General features: G+C 49.3%; 1 protein-coding gene across 1 annotated transcript in view; it reads left to right on the forward strand.

Moving 5' to 3' along the window:
* GALNT10 (polypeptide N-acetylgalactosaminyltransferase 10) overlaps positions 1-21,845 on the forward strand; it is a 183,896-nt gene extending 162,051 nt beyond the window's left edge. The window contains exons 8-12 of the mRNA XM_006906443.3: positions 9,307-9,414; positions 14,089-14,310; positions 16,012-16,128; positions 17,001-17,150; positions 17,641-21,845. Of these exons, the coding sequence (XP_006906505.1) occupies positions 9,307-9,414; positions 14,089-14,310; positions 16,012-16,128; positions 17,001-17,150; positions 17,641-17,799 (756 nt within the window). The 3' untranslated portion in view covers positions 17,800-21,845. The remainder of the gene's footprint in view (positions 1-9,306; positions 9,415-14,088; positions 14,311-16,011; positions 16,129-17,000; positions 17,151-17,640) is intronic.
* The last annotated feature ends 1,144 nt before the right edge of the window (positions 21,846-22,989 follow it).

A 22,989-nucleotide genomic window follows, 5' to 3' on the forward strand; every position in this document is an offset into this window, starting at 1 on the left:
CTTCGCCCTACCCTTCCCAGGCTTACGTCACCATTTTGGAGTAATGGTAGTATGTTAGGAAAGGTATTTGATGAGAAGGCAGGACACTGGCTTCTCATCTCTGCTCCCCATGCATCTGGGGGCCCTGGACCAATCACTTGACCTCTCAGGCCCTCACATCTCAGACAGAGCTAATGTGTTTTTCCTTCTTACCCAATGAAATAGGATCAGATAATATGCTATGGGGAAAGCCCTTTGACTTACACAGGTGCAAATGGTTTGGATTAGAGGTGGCCCCAGAGAGGGGACTGTACAGTGTCCCCAGGAGGCCAGGTTAGGATATCTTCAACTCTGAGATTCAGGACAGAGGAAATATCCACAGGACAACATGGCTGAACTAGCATAAGAAAGATGTGGCCTTTGGGGCAATGTAAGGAGATCTCTCTTTCGTTAATAGCAGTTGGCAAAATCTGTTACATTTCACAGCAAGCACATTCTTTGACCCAAAATCCATGCCCAGGAGTTTATCCAAGAGATAGCCACATAGATGAGCAAAGATTTAGGTAGAATCTGTTTATTGAAGCATTACATCCAACAGGGGACGATTGAAAATGACCTACATGTATGTCCTTAGGGAATAAATAAGTTAGAGTACTTCTCAACAATGGAATATTATACAGACAGTGGCTTACGATGGTTCAACTTTTAAGATCATAGGAAAACAAGAAGCATTCAGTAGAAATCGTACTTCAAATTTTGAATTTTGACTTTTCCCTGGGCTCGTGGTGTGCCGTACAGTACTCTCCTGCGATGCTGGGCAGCAGCAGCGAGCCACAGCTCCCAGTCAGCCATGCAGTTATGAGGGTGAGCAACTAATACTCTACACGGTACTCATAATGGTAGATGATTTTGCTAACTGTAGGCCGACGTCAGTATTCCGATTTTGTTTAAGATGGGAGAGGCTAAGCTATGATGTGCGGCTCTCCCTTTCTACTAATGGGTTATTGTAACACTGAATGTGTTCATCATGAGTACATATCACTTTTATAATAAAAAAAAAAATAAGCTTTTTTTTAACTAAGAAGAAGGAAAAATGTCGGTTGGTTTTTCAGCCCTCCAGGCCCACCCCTCCCCATGTATATCCCAACACTTTGGGCCATTTGCAAGTTCAGGGCTAAGACTCCAAGCAAGGCAGGCCTGCAGAGAAAAGAGTCTGGGAGGGGACCGAGCCCCCTGAGTGCATCTCTGCCAGGTCGGCTCCACGAGGCAGAGGTGTGGGCCACCGTCCTCGGAGACACGGAGATGGTCTGAGGGTGCCGTGGGCAGGCTTGTGAGAGCAAGGTGGTGATGGGAAGCCACATGAGGAGACGAGGGCGAGCTATCTTCCATCCGAGAGGGAAGCCCATGACATCTGAGTAGAGGCACAAGGCCTCAGAGGGAGTGGGGTTTGCGTTGTTTGACATGGCTATCGTTACCAAAAGCCATCCGGGTCCCAGACCTCCTTGGGCAGATTTTAAAAAAGAAAACTCTCAGATTTTCCTTTTATAAAAGTTCAGGAGAACTAAGTGAAATCAAGTTGCGTGAAAGAAAGTAGGATGCACCCCAGAATCTGTCAAGCGCGATGTTGTGATCTGATGCCTTGAGTGGTTAGGTGAGTGGGCCAGGGTCCCTCGGCTGGAAAGAGGCAGAGCCAGGACCAAACCCCACATGTCCTTACTCTAAGCTCAGTGCTCATATCCCTCCACCTTGTGGGAGGAGTGGAGAAAAGGCCAGCCCAGCCTAGAGAGGGGCCGTTATTATAGGTAGGGCCCAGAAGTCAGGGCCAGCCCCAAGGGGGGTTAAATTGCCACACAGGAGGAAGAAGTGATTTCTAAAGGCCATCCCAAGAGGCAGAGGGTGGTCCAGGGCCATCATCCAAGTACGTGCATGGATGACAGCCTTTCTTTTCCCCGTTCACCACCCCTCAGCCTCCTCGGACTCAGACCAGCCGCAGTGTCGCTGCCGAGAACCTGGTGTGCCTTCCTTTTCTGGGTTATCCAAGGATGCTGGGAACCAGCTCTGCTGCACGCAGCATTTTCCTCCCGGCCACATGTGCCCAGACTTTCCAAGAGCCGTCTGCCGGGAACAGGGGAGGCATTCTGCTCATGACTCTCAACAAACCGTTTGAAATTCTGTGAGTGTCTCTGTCGGTGGGAGCCTGCCTCTCTCACCGTTCCCCAGGAAGATGGCTCAAAGGCCTGAGGGTCATCAGTCCCGCCTCACTCCCTAACTACCACACACCTGTCTCGTCATGCCTCAGTCTTTGGCCACTAAAAATGTCAATAGTAACTTCTTCAGAGGTTTGTTGTAAGAATTAAATGGGATAAAACATTTATTTGGCCTGCATCCAGGCAAAGAGGAGGCGTTTAGCAAGCAGTAGCTGTTCTGATGAGAACCCTCGTGTTAGAGCAGCATAGAATTAAGTATATCAGATTCAGAATCAAACCAAGTGGGTTCGGGTACAGGCTCGATTACCTAGTTGCTGTGTGACCTTGGGAGAGTGACTTAATCTCTCTGGATGTAAAATGGGGATAGAATAATCCTTACCACATAATGTAGGTGTGAACACGATATTAGTCAAACTGTTAAAACCTTAGCTCAGTGCCTGGCACGTAACAGATGATCAGTACGTGGTAGCTGTTCATGTTGGTGGTATTGAGATTGATGTGATCAGGCTGCAGTTGCAGGCGGACAGGACTGGAAAGGGCTTTGAGGCCAGCAGGACAGAGGCCAGAGACCTTGGCACCAGGCCCAGCTCTGGAACAAACTCTCAGTGAGACGTTGGACAGCTTGCCTGCCCTTTCCGCTAAACCTTTATCTCCTCATCCACAGGGGCACTAATAACCCCAAACGCACAGGGATGTCTGGAGATCGTGCAGCCTGGCAGGCACGGTCATCCCGAAAGGAGTTGTCGCTATCTCAGTATGCACTGGTTCTCAAAGTGCGGCCCCCAGACCAGCAGTAGCGGCAGCACCTGAGAACTTATTAGAAATGTAGGTTCTCAGGCCCCGCTGCAGACCTGCTGAGTCGGAAATACTAGGGGTGGGTCCCAGTGGTCTGAGTTTTAACAGTGCTTTAAACTCTCTGAGTGATTCTGACGCTCTCTCAAGGTCGGAAATCATGGCTGCACTGAATCGGTGGAATCCTATGCAGAGAGGATCCTCAGCCTCGAGTGTGGAAGGACAGAGTAGGTTGTCGGCAGGTTGGCCAGCAGGTCCTGACACCTTTACTGAGCTTTTAAGGCTCCTTGGCATCTAGTTTCTTCTCCATTTCTTCCAACAGTGTTTTAGAGCAAGGCTGACCAATGACTAGGCCATGCGTGAGTGAGCGAATGAATGAGTAAATGAATGCATGTTTGTATGGACTGCATTGTTCATGGGAAGAAAATATGTGCCCACGGGAGAAAAGTGAGTGGACTGCAGCTGGTTCTCAGCCGCAGCCACACATGGCGTCCAGGAGCTGTGGAAAGGATCTGTGGTGACCGGAACAGGTGGCAGAGGACTGTGGCTGCACGCCAAGGACGAGCTCTTTGTTCTGCAGGCGATACATGTGCTGACAGGGATCTTTGTGGAGGACCATGGTAGCGTCAGGACCAGGCTGTAGAAAGATCAAACCAGGAAGGTGCAGTCTCCCTGGAGGCCTCAGATCTGCCTAGTGCTGGGGGCCCAACCCCGAATCCACTCTGAGCTCTGCCGTTTGCGAGTCAAGGAACCCTGGGGAGGTCACTGCCCCTCGCTGGGCCTCAGTTTCCTCAGATGTATCGATATGATAGTACCTCCCTCCCCAGGTGGCTGTGAGCGTGCTGTATTTCCAATTATGAGTCAAAACCTAAGGTATCCTACAACTTTACTAAGTTTATTTATTTTAAAAAAATCTTAATGTAAGGCGAGTACCCCCATTTTTTTGCCAAGTTGAATAAACATCTAAGGATATTGTTGAAATAGTCAGATATTTAATTTATTAATTTAGATACACATATGTTTAAAGCCATATTATATAAGATAATATAAGTAAATTCAAACAGTTTTTAAAAATACTAAAATTGTTTTTTCCTACTCTTTTTACCAACTATATCCAGTAACCATTATAAATATTCAAAACTAGTGACTGAGGTCCTTTCATGCTGTTAAGACTTCCTGAAACAGTATCTTCTTGTTTGAAACAAACTAATATATTCAAAATAATAGGAACTTCTGGAGGATGTGGATCTAATGCCATTCTTTATTTTCTGAAGGGAATTGCATGGCATGCATATGTGCAGTGCCCACCACCAGTAGCAACAGCTGACATATGTCCAAGTAACACCATTTGGATAGTTCCCAGTACTCTGTGCTTCAGAATTACCTCATTCCAGCCTCTTCACAACCCTAGGAGGTATGCACAGTAATTCATCCCATTTTGCAGATGAGGAAACTGAAGCTTTCAGACTCCTGAAATGTGCTTAGGAGCCTGGATTAGACCTCGATTCTGTCTAACTCCAGAACCCAGCTCATAACTGCAACCCCGTGTCCCTCTTGTGCACACAGATAACGCGAAATAATTGGTGGCAGTTGCCATCATCGTATTTCCCCAAAGTGCAACTGAATAGGGCTTGAGCTCCACAGGGGTCCTCAGCGGAGATGCCAGTGACAGAAGACGTGGCCGACTGCCGTCTTCTCCCTGGCAGCCGTGGGCAGGTAGGACGGCCGCCCCATTCCTGGTTGGTTTCCAGGCAGCCATTTTCCTGACAGAGAGGTTCCGCCCCAGCCCCTGCCCACTCACGTTTCCAGCTTGGGACTGGCCCTTCCGCCACTCTATCTTCGGGTCCCATTGTGTCTCCCTGATGCGTATCACCACTCGTCTGTTTCCTCCTCTGTTTGGGAGATAAGAGCAAGTAATTGTCTTTATAGACACTGTAATGAAACCTGTCATCACACAAAAGAAGGTTGCTAATAAAATAAATCAAAGCAGCAATGAAAACGAATGGGGAGCTAGCTTTTCCAATTAGATTTGTACTTGTCTAGTGGCACGGCGCTTCCAGTGAGAAGACAGGTTATGTGGAAACTCATGGTGGAACAGGGCTCCCGGAGCCGGCGCAGGTGGGGTGGGGGCTGGGACGGGGCTGGACAGGGAGGGAGGAGAGAAAGCTGAAAGCAGAGAGGGTCTGCGAAAATGTCCTCTCAGTGGCCCGTAGCTGCCTCCATCCAGATATTGCAGGGTCCCGGCCAAACACGATTCTGGCTGCTGCCAGCACTGCAGCTCCCCGTTCTCTGCCACCAGCTGGACTCTTCTGCCAGCGTGTTACTTGGGGAAGAGGAGGACACCCTTGGGCTGGGCCCCAGGCAATGCTCCATGACTGTGCCCGCCCCACCTGGCTCTGTCATTCTCGTCATTTGCAGGTTCTTCCACCAAGTCAGGAAAAACTACTTTCTCTCTCTGAGCCGCCGTTTCTGCATTTGGGAAATTGGACCATAAGATAAAAAAACGTGATGGTGTTGGGCCAAAGGGCAAACACTGTATAATTTCAAGGTGGTGGCATTTCTCATCCGTTTGCAAATAGAAATGACTGATATTAATCAGGATCACTATTGTCAGGCATCAAATTAAACACTTTTACGGGTTGTCTCCTGCCATCTCAGCGGCTTGTGAGGTCACAGTGACTGTCATCCCCAGGTGAATGCCTTGTGCGAGGTCACACAGCTGTACAAAGTGGTGTTGAGGCTGGAGAGTGGTGTGTGCTCATTACCCCCGTGGGTCATGAGTGGCTGCTGCCTCACCTGTAACGGAAGAGGAGGAGGGCCCTAAAGGTACACAGATAGGTGACCTGGACCATGAGCAGAACCTTGGGACCTGGGATCCAGGGCCAGCTTGCCAGCCCAGGGCAAGTCGTGACACCATTCTGTGCCTCCAGCCTTTATCATGTCCTTGGAAAGAGAGCCCCCTCCACTCTTGGGATCCTGCCAGATAACCGGCAAATACCATGGAGGTGTTGACCACTGTGTGAGAGGCATTCTGGGTGGCAGAGGGCATTCTGGAGAGGGGTGTGCCATGCACTGGGCCCTTCTCAGGCCGTTCAGCTGCTCCCAAAGGACTCAGGAGTTGGCAACAGCTTTCTCTGAACAGGTGTCTTTCTCTCTGAAGGCAGTTCACATTCTGAGTCAGCCGTCAGTGAAACATACCAGGGCAGGGAAGCCGTGGAGTAAACCCATCGTCCAAAGCAAGGACTCCTCTGGGCTCTGGGCCGCCCAGGAATCTGAGAGCATTTGAATGCTTCAAACCTCTCAGCAGATCAAGGTCACCCTGGTCCCTCAGGAACCTTCAGGCTGATGGCCAGCATGGTCAGGGCCAAAGAAACCCGAGGTCACAGCAAAGAGAAGGATTTGGAAATTGATCATCTGTCTGCATTAAGGAAGGTTCCTTGCCAGGCAGAGCTAGAGACGCAGCCTCGTTAGCTAATGTGAGTTTAATATGGAGTCAAGAGAGCTGGATGCCAGCCTAGCCAACTGCCCAGGAGACATTCAAAAATAGAGCAGGGTAAGGTGCCCCCAACCTACTCAGTGCCGCTCCACCTGCCCAAAAGGCAGGAGCAGCCCAGCCGCATTGTGGGCAGAATCTGCGAGACAAAAGCATCACTTCCACATCAGTCATTTTGCATAAAGGAAGAGTTATTGTTATGGGATCCTGGCGCCTGATCAATATCTCCTGCTTTGAAAATAAACTTCTTGGCTTGGCCTTGACATTAATCTACCATCAGGAGCCCATTATCTTGAGACCAATGTTCTGTTCTATTGACTTACTCGATTTTTTTCTCCCCCAAGATCAGAATATAATTGCATTTCTCCAGGCAGCACTTCCATTAATTGCAGCCCATACACACATATCCCCTTGCAGGAAGCCCAGGACAGGGTACATCTGGGGTAGGATGGAGAGAGTGGCTGGCAGGGGTTCCTGGGGGACTGAGGCCCCTCAAGTGCACGAAGTAGAAAGAAGAGTGGCCCTTCTAGAGCCCCGAATCTCCAGGATCCCACTGAGCAGTTCAAACTGAAAAAAAGCTCCTTTGCAGACTTGGCATGTAGATGTTCCCGCTCCTACTACTCACTCCACAGTGAGGACGTGTGAAAACAAGATTAATAATAATGTCCTGAATCCAGCTGTGTCCTACCACCACAGCCCCACAAACCATGACTGAAACCATGAAGCACAAGCCAAAGCCATGACTGCCTCATACCTGCAGGAGCCCACCAGGCCTTCCCTCTCACAAGCCTACACCGTTCCTTCTGCACTCCACAGACAGAGTCATCTTTGTAAAAGCGAAATCGGATTATATTTTCTCCCTCAGTGACGACTCCGTGAAGATCTGCTCTAGGAGACCCTTATGATTGTCCCCACTCACCTCTCTGGCCTCCCCTCCTGGCACTCCTCCCTCTGCTCCAGGCCTCTGTCTGGCTTTGTTCAGTGATTATGCCAAGCCTGGCCCTGCCCCAGGGCCTTTGCACTTGCTCTTCTCCCTACCTGTTCTCTCACTCCTCATGTCTTTGTTACTTTTACCTTCTCATCATTTAAGTCTCACCTCAAATGTTCCCTTCAAAGTGAGGCTTTCCCTGACAGGCATGGGTGACATAGCAGCCCACACGTCCATACACTGAGTCATCCATACACTGACCTCCCTTTGGCTTCCTTATAGCACACGTCACCCTCTGACACTGTCTCCCTGTATTAGTTACCTACTGCCACAGGGAAAACTTACCCCCAAAATATAGCATCTTAAAACAGTGATAATCAGGTATCCTCTCAAAGTTCGTGTGGGTCAGGGATTTGGGAGGGGCTTAGCAGGATAGTTCTACCTGAGTCTGTCATAAGGTTGCCATCAGGGTATCAGCCAGGGCTGCAGTCATACGAAGACTTGACTGGGACTGGAGGATCTGCTTCTCAGATGGCTTATCCACATAGCTGGCAAGTTAGCACTGTTAGCAGTAGGCCTCAGCTCCTCACCACCTGGCCCTCTCCACAGGGTTGCTTGAGTGTCCTCACAACATGGCAGCTGGCAGCCCCCAAGCAAGTAATCCCAGGGAGTAAGGCAGAAACCTTATCATTTTTGCAGTATCCTACTGGTTACACAGGTCAGTCCTCATGTGACTCATTTGGGAGTGAATTACATAAGGGTGCAAATACGAGGAGGCAAGGATTACGGGGGGCCATCTTGGAGTCTGGTCATCACACTCCCCACTTCATGAGAATCAGAGCTTTGGCTGACTTATTCACCACTGTATGTGCCCAGCACAATGTTTGGCATGTAGCAGAAACTCCATAAATATTAGTCAAATGTGTGACTTAATCATTGTGGCATGTAACGCTGCTGTGACTGTGTGCCAAGTCTTGTGCTAAGCACTTTACATACCCAGACCCAGCCTCATTCAATCCTTTACAGATAAAGAAACTGAGCCTCAGAGATGTGAAGTGCCTTGAACAAAGTCACAAAGCCGGTAAGTGGATAAGGCAGGATTTGAACCCAGGACTGCTGAGGGGGGTCTACTTAGGCTGGGTGCCTCAGTGGGTGTGAGTCAGTGTTGGTTGTACATATTAAGAATTCCCCAGTTGCTGTCAGACCAGGAAGTCAAACTCAGGAGCTCTGTGTGATGGAGGGAGACACAAGGAGAAACATCAGGTCCTCAGCTGCGAGGCTTAGCGGCCAGACTGCAGAGAAGTCAGGCCGGGAGCCCGCTGCCACTGCTCAGGGTGCCCCAGCAAGGGGCTTGCAGATGCAGGAGGAAACTCCAGAATCCAATGCCACAGTCAGTAAGTATACAGAGTCTGTGCAACGCCTATCCCCTCTCGTTTCTGTGGCAGACATCACTAAGTGATCACCCGGTCTTTCCCACTGAGCCCCCGACGCCACCTTAGAATTCTTCTCAACCCGGCAGTGCAAGCATCCTCAGCGTTTAGAGCTCAGACTCTGGAGTCAACTAAAGCCGAGTTAAATTCTGGCTCCACCACTTATTAAGCCCGTGACTTCAGTCAGACAAGCTTCTTGGCTTCTCTGAGCCTCATTTTCTTCATCTGTAAAGTTGGGTTCTAGCACTATCTACTTTGACAAGGCTTAAATGCAGTCGTGCATGTGAAGCTCGTAGCACAGTGTTTGGCAATGAGTAAGCACTCAGTGCTGTCACAGCTATTTTTACTACTGTTGTCATTTCTGTGTTTTCTTCTGTTCCTAGTTCTGCGAATGGGGCTAATGCTATGATACATGCACCAAGGAGGGGACAGTGGATTGGAGGCAGAAATAACATCTCTCTCCGTTCTCACCCACAGGTCTGGATGTGTGGGGGCCGCATGGAGGACATCCCCTGCTCCAGGGTAGGCCATATCTACAGGAAGTATGTACCCTACAAGGTCCCGGCTGGAGTCAGCCTGGCCCGGGTAAGCTGGCGGCTTCCTGGGGGAAAGGGGGTGGCATAGGCCCTTAGCAGAGCAGAAGCTCCCTGAGCCACCCGGGACCCCAGGCCAAGTGATCTCTAGGTGTGAGGTTGTGCCCCACACCACTCTCCAGGTGAAATCCCAATGTAAAAGAACTCGCTAAAGCCCTGCCTACTCACTTATTAGCTCTGCGACCTTGAGGGGATTGATTAACTCCTCTGAGCCTGCGTTTCTGCCTTTGTTTAAAGGACGCTAATTTTTCCAACTCTTAGCATTGCCATAGAATTAAGAGATGACATGGGGTCCCATAGTGTGACGGACAAGGTGATTTGAGGTGGTAGACATAGGAACATTTTTGTTTACATGTGTTTAAATTAATGTGGATTAGAAATTAATGCGGATTAGTGTAGCAAACTTGTGATTTCACGGACATTACTTAGGTTAAAGCTAACGCAGGTGCAAAGTTAGACCAGGGGCGTTTTAAAGAAACATATTAGATAAATATTAACGTAGGCGGAATGTTATGTTTGGGAAAGCCTGAGACGAGGTACTTAAAAGTTCCTGGCACAGGGGCAGTTAATAAGTGCCAGCGTCTTTCCCTTCTCCCTAACCCCCTCCCCGCTTTTATTGCCAAAAATTCTGCGTGTCAAACTATTTCATGCCTTCAAATGGTTTGTATTAATCATTGCTTGAATTAAATTGGCCACTGGTTACAAATGGAAATCTGTTAGCCAGAGATTTGGGGGATTTTTTTTTTCGTATTAATGATATTTCACCAAACTTTAATAATAAATTTTAAACTATTAAATGTCTTGAGAAAAAAATCGAGGTGATCACAGAAGAAAACCGAAGGGGTGGGAGTGTCCCCAGAGGGTAAAGAGGGCCTCGAGGAGGTTTAGGGGAAGCTGAAAAGGTCACCGGCACAGCTTTGCTCCTGAGGATACCCCATCCCACCCCTGCCACCTCGTGGAGACCCCTCCGGGGCAAGAGCCCTCCTTATAAGCTTGTTTGGCATCAGTCCACATAGCCTCCTCTGCCCATCCCTCATCACCTGACAGTCGACGACGTGCGGGCTTGTAGCCCCCTGGATCCTGGAAGAGCCACTATCTTGCTATTTACAAGACTGAAAGGCTCCAAGAAGCTGCGTGTGTCTGCCCGGGCTCCATCCGAAGATGCGGAGCTGTCTCCGGAGACGGCCTGCTCCCGGGCCTTGGGGCGGGCGTTAAGGCAAAAGAGAGCCTGCAATGCCCTCTAGTGGTCGAAGGTTGCAACGACAGCCGCACCAGACGTTTGGGCTTTGGACAGCTCCATCCTATGTTCCGGGGGAGGAGGGGCGGGGAATCCCAGAGAAGGTGCCCCGCGGAGAAGGAGCGCAAAGCCAAGTAAGCCAAAATCGCGACTGTTCCAGCCACTAGGGACGGTAGGACCACGGGGACACCTCTGACCCCTGAACAGGACCACTCCCAAAGCATCTTTTCCCTATCCAGAGCTGTCATCTATAAGATCAGCCTGGTAAAGAGACACTACCATCTCCTGTTGATGGGACCATAGGCGAATTCAATTGGTTAATAGCTAACTGTAGTAACACATAACTCCTGTGAGCTAGGCATCTTGCAGAGCATCTTACATACTTATCTCACTTAACTCGCACTTTGTTTTTAATCCCCATTTTAGACATGAGTGAAACATAGAGACATTAAGTACCTAGAGCCAGAATTCAAACCCACTTAGGTCTGAGCAGTGTCTGGGACAGAGCATTTGTCCCTTAAATAGTGACTGCCATTATTATTATCAGTATTCATGTCACCACCAATATTAGCAAGACTGGGACATTTATTTTAATGTCTTATCTGTGTTTGAACACTTTAACATCTCTTTCACTGAATTAGTCTCCTGTGCCTTTAAGCCAGTTAATGATCCGAGCAGCGACCCACAGGACCTGTGCAGGACCTCACAGATGCCTGACTCAGGCTCCTCTGACTTTTGGTCATAGTATCTAACTATTCTCATTTAGTTCCAGATCACATTTTAAATGTTTGTTCCGTGTTTTAACAACCGGATCCCCCTAGAGCATTATCTCCTAGAATATCATTTTGATAGATTTGAGGAGAGGTATCCTCCATGCCCAGATGAAGAGGGAAACCAAAATCTTACTAAAGTTGTGCTGACTCCAAAAGGACAAGCAGCCTGTCAGCAGTGAAGGAGCAATGCAGGAAGGATGAGCCAGCCAGCAGCTTGCCTGCCTCCAGAACAAGCAGCCAGTCTCAATTGGTTCACTAAATTTGCTAAAATCCTTCTTGTCTCTGCCTCTGAGAAAGGGGCTTAGAGGAAGCAGGAACAGAAACCCACTCAAACTCAGTGAAAGAAACCTGGAGACTAACTCCAAGGATCCAGGCAAGCCTCTGTAATCCAAGCATGAGGAGACCAGGGGGCCTCAGCGGGACTGGGACCCAGAACCAGGAAGCTGTGTGGAGGAGGGACAAGAGGCACACACGGCCCACAAAAATCCCAGAGTCCTTTTCATGAGCCAAGGAAGGGGAGATGTAATAGAAATAGATGTAAAGTCTTTTTACTGTGGTCCAGGCAGTCAACTGTACAAAAAGTTCATGATCTGGGAGAAATAGCTCATTATTAAGCCATGTCCGGAAAATGCAGTATTCATTAAAATAGTAATTTAAACATCAACTAAAATTAAAATATTATGTGATCTGATCTTTTAAGAATATCACTGGTGAATTCCGGCACCTTTCCTTGGTCACATTGTCCACACTTGCCTGTGGTGAGAGAGAAACCTCCGGTGGTTCCTCATCCCTGTGGCTCGGGCAGAATAGACAGTGAACCACAGGACCTGGGTGCACAGCCTGGAGCCAGGGGTGCTCTTTAGGCCCTCAGCTTCCTCTGGGCGCTGTTTTAAGTTAAACCCAGCCTTTGCTCTGCAGGGGCCTAGAGGGGATGACACTGTTCCTGAGCTGTTTTCTAACTCACTCTCAACCTCAGGAAGAACAAAGCAGCGGCAAAGAATTTCCTTAGTTTCCTAGTGCCACACTCAGAGCCAACAAAATCGAGGAGTTGGCGATTCTGTCTTTGGTACCGGGGCCACCTCCTGTTGGCTTCCTTCCTCCTCACACAGGAGTCAGCAGACTGTTTTTGTGTGGCCCATGAGCTAAGGATTTTTTTTTTTTAATAGTTGGGAAAAAAATCAAAAGAATATTTCATTGCACATGAAAATCAAATTTCATTGTCTGTAAAGTTCTGCTGGAACACAGCCTCGCCCATTCGTTTACGTAGTGTCTAGGGCTGCTTTATAGCCGCATCATCAGAGTTGAGACCATATGGTCTGCAAAACCTAAAATATTTACTGTCTGGCCCTTTACAGAAAACATTTGCTGACCTCTGCCTTACCGTCTGTTTCTAGAGCAGCCATTTTCACTGAGGTGCAAATGACTGATAACAGCCTAAGCTGACTCCCTTTTACCCTTCAGAAGAACATTTGGATTGCAGTGGGGTGGGGGGAGTTTATGGTAGAGAAAAGGCCTGGAGACTTAAATGTGGGGGTTGGAGGGATTTCTGGCAACAGCACTGGGTTATGGGAGATGTTTCAGGGCAGGGAACTTATCCAGAATCCTGAAGCTGTGCCAGCTGTCAGAGGTTCTCAGCAGGTGGTGTCTACACTGCAGACGGAATGAGGAGTTTTCATCACAGTTACAAAGGAGAATTCACTTTTCCTCTGTCTCCTAAGTCTGCTCACAAGCAGGATGTTCCTCGCCTGCTGCCCCTACTTGCCAATAATGCGGTTGTCATTTTGATACCGATTACCCTTGTGCTTCACAATAAACGTGGCAACAAGTATCCCACCTCAAAAAAGTTATTTAAAATTCCAGCTGCTGACGGAATTATACCTTTCGGTTACCAGTGGTAATTTGTGTTCACCGTGCAACTCGATCAGCACTCTTAGTTGAAAATGACAGCAACCCAACTCAGATTGGTGTAAGCAGAAAGGGCATTTACAGACTCGTGTGAATGGAAAGTCCTGAGGTGGGACTGGCTTCAGGCATGGCTGGGTCCAGGCGTTGAAGGAGGAATGAGTTCCTCGGTCTCGCTCTCAGTCCTGCTTCATTCTGGGTTGACTTCAGCCTTAGACAGACTTTCCATGTGGCCCAGCTGCTCTGGCTGGTACCTTGCCCATCAGGTCTTACCCAGCAATCCAAGCAGACAACACAGCAATTCTTCCCATAGTTCCAGCAACAATTCCAGGGCTAGTGCCTGTGGATTCTGATTAACTTGGCTTCGGGCACATGCTCACTCCTGACCAATCCCTGTGTCCAGAGCTGTGCGTATTCCCATTAGCCAGGCTGGGCTATGTGCTGCATGAGATAACAGTGAGGCAGAGGCCGTCCGAAAGGATAACCAGTGGGAGGCTCTCACTAGAAAAGGGGGCTGGAAGATTGGCAGGCAAAACAACAGCCATCTGTTATTCAGCCATAACTTGAAGAAGCCTTAAAACACGCATAAATAATAAATGGACGCACAGAAGGCTTCAAACCTTGGTGGGGCCAGGGTCATTCATACATCATAACACAAGAAAGGTTGACCTGAACCTCCAGGACCCTTTGCACCTGGCCCCATGGCTTCAGCCCCTCAGAAACCCTGACCTTGCACCTGGCTGTCGCCCTCTAGAACCTGAAGCGGGTGGCGGAAGTGTGGATGGACGAGTTCGCTGAGCACATCTACCAGCGCCGGCCAGAGTACCGCCACCTCTCCGCTGGGGACGTAGCCGCCCAGAAAAAGCTCCGCAGCTCCCTGAACTGCAAGAGTTTCAAGTGGTTTATGACCAAGATCGCCTGGGACCTGCCCAAATTCTACCCGCCCGTGGAGCCCCCAGCGGCCGCTTGGGGAGAGGTGAGTCTGGAGGGCAGGCCCAACTACACAATTGGGACCCTGTGCAAAGTGCACATGCAAACCCCATTTCCAAGACAGGAAAAGTGCCGTTAAAAGTATACAATGTGACATGTTCTCCTTTCTTTCCTGGTCTCTCTCTAGCCTCGTCATTGTGGGTTTTTCATCTGCTATTTAATGATCTAAGTAGAGAAAAATTAAAACTTTAAGTGGTTAGCATAAAGTTTACCATTCATCTTTATATTTTACATGCACACAGGGCAGCGTTTAACTGATATGCAGAATTGGTGAAATTTCACCGTCTGTGTTTCAAACCTTGAACATGCACGTGTATTTCTTACCAGGACAGTGGAGACACTGCATGAAACGAATTCAGTTGGTTTTGTTTTACTTACAAACAGGGCATGCTTTCCGCCAACTCTCTCCACCTTGGGCTTCCTGGTGAGTGAGGAAGAGCTGAAGGAAAGGGAACCGTGGGTGTTCCTATGCTTCCCTTCCCTTCCGTGTTATCATCTGCCGCTTAGGTGGCTGGCTCATCCAGAAAAGTAACACATGTAAGGAAGGACAAAATAGAGCTCCTGGGTCCTCCCTGTGTCTTAGAATGCCAGTCAGCCAAAGCGAGTTCTGTGGGCAAGCGTGGCCTCTCAGACCTGCCAGCATCCTCGCTTAGCCATAGATGTCGCACGCTCGCTTTGAGTCTGGCTGAACTCCCCACGCATGAGACCCCCAGAATTCTGTGCATTCAGGGGATCGCAGACGCCGCGTGCAGCGCTGCAGAAAGGAGCAGCGGATGCTGGCATGTGGCACGTATCACCTCTGCTCACAGGAGTGCTCTGTGGTCCCATCAGATTTACTTACAGGTTCAAAGACGAAATTATTACAGATTTTAAGACAGCTGCAGCAGAGCTTTAAACCAAACACAGGCCCTTCTGAACTAGTGGCCCTGGGTGACCGCCGGCGTCACACACCCGTGAAGCTGGTCCTGCTAGAGGAGGCAGCCAGCCAGCCTTACCAGGGAAGAAGCGCTCCGTCGCTGGCTTCTGGCTCCTGGGTCTCCGAGCTGAAAGGACCCACTCACATATATGTGGATATATTGTGGTTTAGGGAGAGGGAGCATAAGAGTCATTTGCAGGTGACAAAGTCCAATTCAAAGTGGCCCGCCGATGTAAGTGCTGGCTAACCGTAGAGCAGCCTAGCCCTTCACGCTCCCAGCCAGGTGTGCGTTCTCCCCAGCACACCACGCCCGTCTCACGAGACCACCGTTGTTCTTTGGATCCTGCCATTCACCTGCCCTAACTAGCAGAGTCCAAGACTCTACAACAAAGATGTCACGTCCTTTCTAGGGTAGTTTTCAAGGTGTGGTCCCTGGATCACCTGGAATGGGGTTAAAATTTGATTCCTGGACCTCTTGGATCACATCCTCTGGGGATGGGGCCAGGGGGTCCTCCTTTCAACAACTCTCACCTCCAGGCCCCACCCACCCTGAGTCGTTGCAGGGTTTAGTGGAGCTCCTCTCCGTGGACTGAGCATTCTTTTATCGAGGGGCTCAATGCACTGCCGCCAGCCCAGGCAGGCCTCGTTAGGAGGTTCAGGGCTCAGCCCGTCCAGTGTCTCTGCCTTGGTTCCTTCTTCCGCCCCCACTGGGGTCCCAGTGGGTGCCTTGAGATGCCTCACTGGTCCATTCTTCCCCTCTTTCTCATCCAGATTCGTAATGTGGGCACAGGACTGTGTACAGACACAAAGCACGGGGCTGTGGGCTCCCTGCTGAGGCTGGAGAGCTGTGTCCGAGGCCGCGGAGAGGCCGCCTGGAACAACATGCAGGTAAGGGCCACTCCCAGGGACCGGCAGCCAGGTTCTCTGTACTGTCTGTGGTGGCCTGGAGTGCTCACGTGATCAGGGCTGAAAGGGAGGGGCCATGGGCCAATGCTAAGTAACAAAAGTCGGCCCAGAGGATGAGTTATAAAAGCTTCCTGAACACCTTGGAAAGGGGAATCCTTCACACTGCAATAAAACCCTCAGACTGGCCTTTACAGATGATGCACACACGGTCCAACTGGCCTTCAACAAAAGGAGTTATTGGCTCATGTCACTGAAAAGTCCAGATGATGTCACTGGAATCTCTCCAGAGTCTAAACTCTGCTTTCCTCTCTGTGGCTTCATTCGTAACCTGGCTCTTCCCATGTGGTGGCAGATGTGACCCCAGCAGCAAAGGCTTCTAGCCCCACAGTGGGAAGGCGTGTCCCTTCCAGTAGTTCTGGGAAGCCCTGGGGCTCTCACATGTTGGCTTTCCTGAGCCATGTTGATCAGGCCTGGGTCACATGCTCACTTCTGGAGCCTGGGGAACGGTCAGCACCACCTGAAGGAGCAGGATGGGGGAGAGGGGGTTGGGTCCCCAAGGGATCATTCCTAAGAGATGTTATCAGAAGAATGAAGAGTGCAAGCCAGCCTTGGCCAAGACCATGATCTGCCTAGGACTTACTCAAAGTAATGTAGGAGGAGTGTGGGTGAAGTTCTAACAAGATTCAGCACGAGTTGGTAATTGTTGAAGCTGGGTGATGGGAACGGATGTGGTAAATATATTCTTTTTCTGAATCTGTATATTTAAAATTTTCCATAATTAAAAAACAACAACAACAACAACAACAAAGTCCCCTAGCTTTGCCATCCCGATCATGATGTCCCTGTGCGTACAGGTGTTCACCTTCACCTGGAGAGAGGACATCCGGCCTGGCGACCCCCAGCACACCAAGAAGTTCTGCTTTGATGCCATCTCCCACACCAGCCCAGTCACCCTCTATGACTGCCACAGCATGAAGGGCAACCAGCTGTGGAAGTACCGCAAAGTAAGGCAGGATTTGTGGGGGAGGGGGGGGAACCTGATTGATTTCCAAAAAAAAGAAAAGAAGAAAGAAAGCAATATAATACCTCACTCCTTCCAGCAGAGTCCACTCACTCATGCATGTGTTCCACAAACCTACCATGCCTGACTTTCCAAAAATTCAAGAGAAACGAGAAATCCAAATTTTTATGTGAAATCTAGAATCTTAAACATTGGCAACTGAGTCCATTAAAAAAAAAAAAATTTGACTGGAGACAGGCAGTAATTAGGGCCCAGGCCTGGAAGTGGCACGCTTCCTGTCTGCCCACACTCCAGTGGGCGTGACTCAGGCACATGGCGACACCAGCTGCAAGGGAGGCGGGGCCACGTCTCACTGCTTGCTCAGGAGGAGACCCAGACCGAGCTCTGCGAGTAACTGGCCGCTCACTGTGACTGCTGCTGCTGTTTGCTTGTATCCCCAGCACTGTCTGGCTGATAATCTCCATGTTTTATAGGACAGGACCCTGTACCATCCGGTCAGCAGCAGCTGCATGGACTGCAGTGAAAGCGACCACAGGATCTTCATGAACGCCTGCGATCCCTCCTCTCCCACCCAGCAGTGGCTGTTCGAACACACCAACTCGACGGTCTTGGAAATATTCAATAGGAACTGAGCCCACACATCCCCTCAGCAGGCATGGCAGGGTCTTCCCTGGCACTTACTACAGACTTCCTCTCCCGAGAGAGGCAGGGCTTCCGCGGCCACCATGGTGTAAAGGTGCTGGCCAACCTGTTCGGGGCGAAGAGGGCTCTCGACGCTGGACCGAGGTGCCTGCCTGGTCCTTGAGGCCTGAGTTATGGAGGCAGCGTGGAAGCTGACCCCCCACGAGAATGCAGAGACTGCTTTAACCCTTGATGGCATCATGGAAATCCAGGAGGGCCTTTTCAACTTTGTCACCATGTTCCCTTGAGCATATGCAGGAGAAATACCAGGGCAGCCACAGGCCACCCAAAAATGAGTCCTACAAAGTCACCTGGCCTTCAGATGGCTCACACGTGATGGTCTTTAGAAAGAGGCAAATTTTGCCTGTTTGGGCCACTTTTAGCACTTTGGCCACCCAACTGCAGTAGAGGAAAAGGAAAGAAGTCTTTCTTGGGGTCACTGGTTTTAGTCTTTTAGTGTTTGCCTGTCGTGGGGGTAACTGTAGTTACTGTCCAGCTTCTGTTCTCTGTCACAGCCCCAGGTGACGCAGCTGATGGCCATACTTGGGGCCCTCAGAGTTTTTAGTACTGAACACTGGCCAGCAGCCAGGCCTAGGGTCAGAAGCTGGACCCTCAGATGTTCCTTTGTTGCTGTGGTCATACGGAATGTCTCCCCGTGCTCTCTGGGTACTTGAAATGCCCATTTTAGGGCCCTCCAGGCACGAGGATAGCCCAGCCAGCAGCTTTTCAGGATCGTGTTTCAGATGGCCTTGGGCCCTTGGAAAAGGCTTAGTAGGAAATCTCCATACTAGAAATTCTGGCTGAATTTCCATCAGTGCTTCCATTGCTTTGAGCTCTCTCTCTCTCTCGCTTGCTAGCTCGCTCTCTTGTGCGCGTGCGCGTGCTCTCTCTCTCTCTCTTGCTCTCTCTCTTTCTCTCTCTCGCTCGCTCGCTCTCTCTCTCTCTCTCTCGCTCTCTCTCTCTCTCTCTCTTCTCTCGCTCTCTCTCTCGCTCTCGCTCTCTCGCTTGCTCTCTCTCTCTTCTGGCAATTACCTGCCTCAAGAGTGGTATGAAGTGTTCACCTCACAAAGTCTGGAGGCCTCCAGGGTGGACCATGGCCAAGATGTCTAGCCTCTGACCTCATCACGATTCTAGTTCTCATAGAGAACGCTAGAATAGAGAACTCTATAATTTGATCACAAACTAGAATGCCACATAGGATTCTGGTATTCTAGCATCCAATATGGATTTCTAGAATATTGTGAATAAAGGAGCCAACCAGATACAATACAGTCAAGGCAGCCCCCAGCCTAGAGACAGTCTGTGAAATCCCAGGCTGGCGGTGTTGGGGGAGGTAGGAGACTGGGTCCATCAGCTCCTCCCAGAGGCCTTCATATGACATGGTCCTCAACACAGACCTGAAGCCCTGCAACCTCCCGTCATCATCACAGCTGCAGCGAAGAAAACCTAATGTCCCAGGAACAGATGCATACCCAGCTCCATGCCAGTTCTGCCTGTTTACTTTTTGTTTTGTTAATTATGTGTCAGACTCCCAGAGGGCTCCCAAACTAATAGGAAGCATTTCTGTAACCAGCCTGCCACCCACTGGTTCTAAAATGGAAATCTCATTCTACAACCTATGGCTTCCATTAGCTGGCCCAGGAAATACTCGAAATCAGTATTCCAATTAGAGTTGGGTCTCTCGATTGTGTCATTTACCAATTAAATAACTGAGACATAAATCTGGGAACAGAGCCACGAATCTGCCTTTGAGATGCTGGCTGATCTCAAGGCCATCAGTGATCTGAGGGGATAAGCACCCCCGGCCACGCCCCCCCTGATTAAGCATGCAGCTGGCAAAGCATCGCTTCCACTTCTGCCCTCACACAAGCCCCTGCTCTGGCCACCTGTCTGCAGGAGAGGCGGCCCCTGTGCTTGCAAAGCTTGCTTGTCGAGCCCTAGAGTCTTTTCCAAATGAGTGTTAGATCTTTAGACGTGGCCCTCAACAGGAAGGAGTCCAAAGATGAGGCCCCTTCCTGAATCTAGGATAACAAGACTGTTGCTATTTGGAGAGTCATGTTAGGATTCATTATCGGAGAGCAATGCAGCATCATTAAAATAAAAACTGTGCCTTTTAAAAAGAAAAAAATGCAAATGTACAGCAAATCCCTAAACTTGAACCATTTCCTAGTGCCTTGCTAGACAAATATAAGGGGGGAGGCATTTTTGGTGGTGTGTGTGGTTCCTACTGGATGAGTGTGTGTTTGTTAATGTCCAATTTCAAGCAGGAGACGTTGAGCCTAGAATAGGGCCCGAGGTGGAGGTGCCCACCAAGGGCAGAGGCCAGCCGTTAGCGTTCTTGTCAGTGACACTCCAGATTAGAAGGGCAGCTGGACAGCTCGTTTAGTCTGGCATAAAAGGGCCTCGGCAGCCCCTGGGAGAGGGCCCTGTTTGGGAGCCATGCCTATAGTCCCCCATTGCAGCCCCCAGTCAGTACAGAGCACCGGCTGGATTTCCAAGTCGTCCCACTCCAAGTGGGCGATGCTATTCTCGGCGTGACCAGGACTCGTGTGGAAAGCAGGAGCAACAGCAACCAGCCCTCAGCCTTCCCCTCTCTTATCCTTTGGGTCTCCTTTTGAGTCCGGTTTCCCACACTCAGCAAGGGACAGGCAGGTCCTCAGCACTCTGACGTCTGTCATTGCTAAGCCCACATCTGCAGGTGCTGGCAGTTGACAAAGTGTGTAATAGGAGATTTAAGGAGATAAGTTCATTGCTTAGCTGACCAACTGGCTGATTGTAAATACTGTCCACTCATTGTTCTGGCCTCATTTTTGAAATCCAGCTGCCTCAAGGATTCAGGTTCCTGCTCACACTCCCAGCTGATGCCCAAATAAAACAGCCAGGAGCCCATAGAGAGGCTGTCATCCAGGTAAGGGGTGAGAATGTGAGCCCCTTTATCTCTAAAACCTTTATCCTGAGCATGAAGTCACAAAACAAAGGAGTGGCTAGAAAGTATGACTGTGTGAACCACCAGCAGTCTTTCCAAAGGGGGACTCCAGAAACATTTCGGCCTACAAAGAGCATCTTTACTATGAGTGCAAGGCCTTTGGAGGTGGCTACACGTGCAAGCACATGTGTGAAAAGCCATCCCACCTTATGCTTCCAGTTGGAGCTTTTAACTTTTAAAACAGTCCAGAAACTGTCAGTTCTCCCCTTTAGGGAAAAATAGCTCAGAGGCAGAAGGGGCTACATCTGTAGAAGAGATCTGATAGTAGATGTGACATTAGGTCGAGAAGAGAAAGCAGTTCTTATTAAAGATGGGGCATATGCATTCCCAAAGTCCACATTATATTCACTTTTCAAACCTCCTACCCGTTGATTTCTTTTTCTTCTTAAGAAATAGGTGATGTCCTTTAAAGTGGCTTCATATTTCTGTGTCTCTCCATTTTCCTAATCTCCGGAGTCTCACAAGAGTGGCAAAGCACTTTACAGTAGAAACCGAGACATCTGGAGCCCTTGCTTCAATGATCCTTACTTTGTACAGATTGGATGATCTCATAATTCATATGAAGCAGTACATTTTTAATGTTTTCTGAAGATTTCTAAGTGTGAGAGAGGGGCAAGGAGTGCAGTTCTGTTCTGGATTTTTTTTTCTGCTTTTAACTGATGCCCTTTGTGAAAATCCAAGTTATATTTCAGTTCAAACTTGATCTTGAGCCAAGGCTCACTGCCACTTACATTCCAAGTCACAAGGTCCTCTTAACATTCTCTCCCAAAATGGCTTTGACTCAGCCATACGAGACAGCAGGATCGGGCTCCTGTTTTGTTTGGTCTTGAAGATGGGTTGGGGACTTCAGGCAGGGACTATTCGAAAAGTTAGACCAAGATTCCACAGAGAAAGCTCAAGACTGCCATCCTGTCTTCTCCTGCCTGGAAGAGTGAGCCTTTGTGAAGAACTGACTTACATGTACAATTGTGATTGTGATTGTGGTTGAGTAAACCTCCAGACTTTCTGTAACGTGGTCTCTGGTTTATTCCTGGTCATGCGCCATTCTTTTCATTATTCCCCATGTAGTCACTGAGCACCTACTCAGTACCCAGGCCCTCCGCTGGGTACTGAACAATTCCCAACAGCCTTCCTTCTAGGAAGACAGCTAACGGATGATTCCAGATGTGAATAGAGCTATGAAGGATATAAAAACAAGATATTTTAAGAGACTGGGGTGGAAATCAACATCAGGTAGGATGGTCAGGGGATGCCTCTCTGTGAGAGCTGAAAAACTTGAAGGAGCGTGAGCTAAGAGGCAGGTATGGAGCTAAGAGCTCAGTATGGGTGAGAGAGTTCCAGGCAAAATGAACAGCTGGTGCAAAGCCCCTGAGGCAGGAAGATGTTCTATGTTGGAGGCACAGAAAGAGATGAGTTCACCGAGTTAGGCAGGGTGGCCCACAAAGGGATTTACAGACTACACCCGGAAATGAAAGGTTTCAGGAGGGCAGTGACTATATGAAATAAGCTTAGCTCATGTCTGATGTTCACCCATCAGCCACAAGTCCCTACTTACCAAAACATTTTGATGCTTTGGAGTATTGGATTTGTTTAATACCATGTGGTGCAAAGAGCACTGGCTGGCCGGCTCTCCAAGGCTCGGTGAGATCTTGTGCAAATCCTGCCCACTATCTAGGCCTCAAGTTTTCTGCAGTAAACTAAGTTTTTGGATGATGCTTCCAGCTCCACCTAGGGTCCTGTGGTTGAGTCTTGGTGTGGGGCTGCAGGTGACCATGAGCATAAGCTGCCCACTGGTGCTGTCACTCAGGGCCCACCAGAGGGCGCTGTGGACCCTTGGAGAAGGCTGATCAATTGAAAGTGGGGATTTGTTCATGGGCCACTGTGGCAGGTTTAAGCCCAAGGAGGTTCAATATTTTCTTTTTTAACGTCGTTTTTTGAAATATCTTTTACCACCCATGAGTAAGATAATTTTCTTCTAAGAATTTTGATGGTTTGTTTTAAAAGATTAAATTCTTTTACTAGGAAAAAAAGGAGAGGGAAGAACATTCCAGGTGTTGAAGACGGCGTATGCAAAGATGCTGTGGAGGGAGATGACAGATTCGAAGGTCAGTGAGGCTGGAGCAGAGTGGAAGAGAAAGCGGAGACGAGAAGTAGA

The sequence above is a fragment of the Pteropus alecto genome, unplaced genomic scaffold (genome assembly GCF_000325575.1).
Source record: "Pteropus alecto unplaced genomic scaffold, ASM32557v1 scaffold40, whole genome shotgun sequence".
In the NCBI taxonomy this organism is placed as follows: domain Eukaryota; kingdom Metazoa; phylum Chordata; class Mammalia; order Chiroptera; family Pteropodidae; genus Pteropus; species Pteropus alecto.